General features: G+C 42.7%; 1 protein-coding gene across 1 annotated transcript; it reads right to left on the bottom strand.

The window, feature by feature from the left end:
- Positions 1–303: 303 nt before the first annotated feature.
- LOC129410576 (putative protocadherin beta-18) lies at positions 304–2753 on the bottom strand. Its single transcript, XM_055159052.1, has 2 exons — positions 373–2753; positions 304–313 (listed from the first exon to the last, which is right to left on the bottom strand). Exons 1-2 carry the CDS (start codon positions 2751–2753, stop codon positions 304–306), a joined length of 2391 nt encoding a protein of 796 aa, XP_055015027.1.

Here is a 2753-nt window from a genome sequence, read left to right as displayed (position 1 = left end):
CAAAGGAAAGTGTCAGTGTTGTAGGAGAATGAGTGTATTACCCTAAGCACAGCTACAAGACGCCTTTAATTCACATACAAACAATCTTCACTTGCTTAATAAAAGCTTTAGAGAGACCTCCTCTGCTGAAATATCTAGCCACAATGTGGATACTGTATACAGTCTCATGACAAAGATAAAAGAAAATCTTCTTGGTATAAAAATCATTTGCCAGTGAATTAAAAAGCCTCATTAAAGCCCAGAGGCCTAGATAGAAACATTATAAAATCGCAGCTATAATACATTAAGGTGTATTGATATTGTTTAGGCATAACTGAAATGTGAAAATGTGGAAAAGTAAAGATCACAGAAAAAATATTTTCTCTTTGCCACTTTGTGCCTACCTCAGGAGAGACATCACAATCTCCAAAAACATCAGAGAAGTCAGTGGGGCTTTTCCTCAGTGTCTGATCTGCAGGCAGTGTGTTGTCATTGTAGGACGAGACAAACTTAAAGTCACTTGTCCTGGATCCAGTTGTCATGTATCCATCATAGTTGTAAGTGCTGCGTAAAGTTCCTGTGCCGTCAACATCTGCATAATTAGGAGGCAGATAACCACTGGGGATTGCAACTGCTCCATCAAACAACAGTCTGGGCTTCCTCCTGCGACAGAACCTCACACCCAGGACAATAATAATGAAGGTGAGGAAAAATGTGGACACTGACACCAGTGCAATGATCAGATAGGATGTCAGCTTGGAGTCCCTCTCATCATAAGAAATGTCCTTGAGTTCAGGCACTTCAGCCAAGTTATCAGAGATCAGTAAATACATGGAGCAGGTGGCAGAGAGAGGAGGCTGTCCGTTATCCTTCACTGCCACAATAAGGTTCTGTTTCATGCTGTCAGACTCAGAGATGTCCCGCTGGCTCCTGATCTCTCCACTGTGGAGACCAATAGTAAAAAGTCCAGGATCAGTGGATTTGACGATGTGATAGGACAGCCAGGCGTTCTGTCCAGAGTCTGCGTCCACTGCTATCACTTTGGACACCAGAGAGCCTGCATGTGCAGCTTTAGGGACCAGTTCAGTCATGAAGGAGTTCCCCTCCGGGGTGGGGTACAGTATTTGAGGAGAGTTGTCGTTCACATCAGATATAAACACAGTGACTGTCACGTTGCTGCTGAGTGGAGGAGAGCCATTGTCTCTGGCCATCACATGGACTTTAAAACTCCTGAAGTGTTCATAATCAAAAGCCCTCACAGCATGGATCACCCCTGTGTCTCCATTAACAGAGACATAGGAGGACACTGGGGCCCCATTCACCTCACCAGGTAACAGAGAATAAACCACTGTCCCGTTTTGTCTCCAGTCTGGGTCTCGAGCAGCAACAGAACATAAAGTGGAGCCAGGTTTGTTGTTTTCAGTCACATGTGCGCTGTAGGACTGCTCCTCAAACACAGGAGGGTTGTCATTGATGTCAGCTACAGTTAAGTGGACAGTTTTAGAGGAGGACAGAGGGGGAGAGCCCTCGTCAGTGGCACTGATTGTAATGTTGTAATCAGACACTAGCTCACGGTCCAGCTGTTCTGTGGTCACTAGAGAATAATAGTTTTTGAAAGAATGCACAAGTTTAAAAGGGACATGTTTGTGAATAGAGCAGTGAACTTTACTATTAATACCAGAGTCTCTGTCCTTTACATTGATGATGGCTAACTCATAATCACGAGGGACATTTTCTGGTATCTGACTTGAGAAGGATTTTATATCAATTATTGGTGCATTGTCATTGATGTCAGTAACATCAATTATAACCTTAGCATATGAATTTAATCCTAATCCATCTTTAGCTTCCACCGTCATTTCAAATAAGTTTTTCTCCTCAAAGTCAATTGGGCCATTAACACGAACTTCTCCAGTCTGGGAATGAATAGAAAACGCATCGGACTGAGATCTGTGACCTAAATCATACGTCACATCTCCGTGTATACCCTCATCTGCGTCTGTGGCGCTAACCTTTAACACTACCGTATCCATTGGGGCATTTTCGGGCAGACTGGCTTTATAAACGGTTTGGCTGAACACGGGCGCGTTGTCGTTGGCATCTAATACAGTGATGTGTACAACTACAGTGCCTGATCTCTGAGGAGAACCGCCATCAAAAGCTGTCAGAGTCAAATTCATGTTTTTCTGTTTTTCTCTATCCAGTTTATTTTCCAATAATAACACTATTTGGGTATTATCAGGGGACAGAATGAAGTTATCGTTTTTCTGAAGAATATATCTTTGAACATCATTTTGTCCTATATCTGCATCGTGCGCTTCTTCAAGGGAAAAAAGGCTTCCTTTCTCAGTTGACTCTTGTATTTCAAATTTGGTCAACTTATTAATAAATGCTGGCGAATTATCATTTATATCCTGAACAGTAAGACTCACGCGATGTAGCTCTAAAGGATTTTCCATCATCAGATCAGCTTTTAAAACACAAGACGCTTTTTTGCCACAAAGGGTTTCCCGGTCTATTCTTTCGGATACGGTCAAATCCCCGGTAGCCAGATTGATATCACAGAATTGCTTGTTGGTTCCTTCGAAATCCAAACGAGGTTTTCGCGATGAAATGGTCCTGATGTCCAGCGCGAGGTCTTTCGCAATATTTCCAATCATGGAGTGGAGTCTAATTTCTTCAGGAACGGAGTAACTAAGATCACCGTAAACGACAGTCATAGTAGCACAGAAACAGGCCCAAAAGAGGGATAGTAGAAATCTGTTGTGTTTCAT

This window comes from Boleophthalmus pectinirostris, unplaced genomic scaffold (genome assembly GCF_026225935.1).
Source record: "Boleophthalmus pectinirostris isolate CB_2022bp ecotype Guang Dong unplaced genomic scaffold, ASM2622593v1 HiC_scaffold_23, whole genome shotgun sequence".
In the NCBI taxonomy this organism is placed as follows: domain Eukaryota; kingdom Metazoa; phylum Chordata; class Actinopteri; order Gobiiformes; family Gobiidae; genus Boleophthalmus; species Boleophthalmus pectinirostris.
The sequence above is the reverse complement of the archived record's forward strand: the minus strand, read 5'-3'. Positions and strand labels throughout refer to the sequence as shown.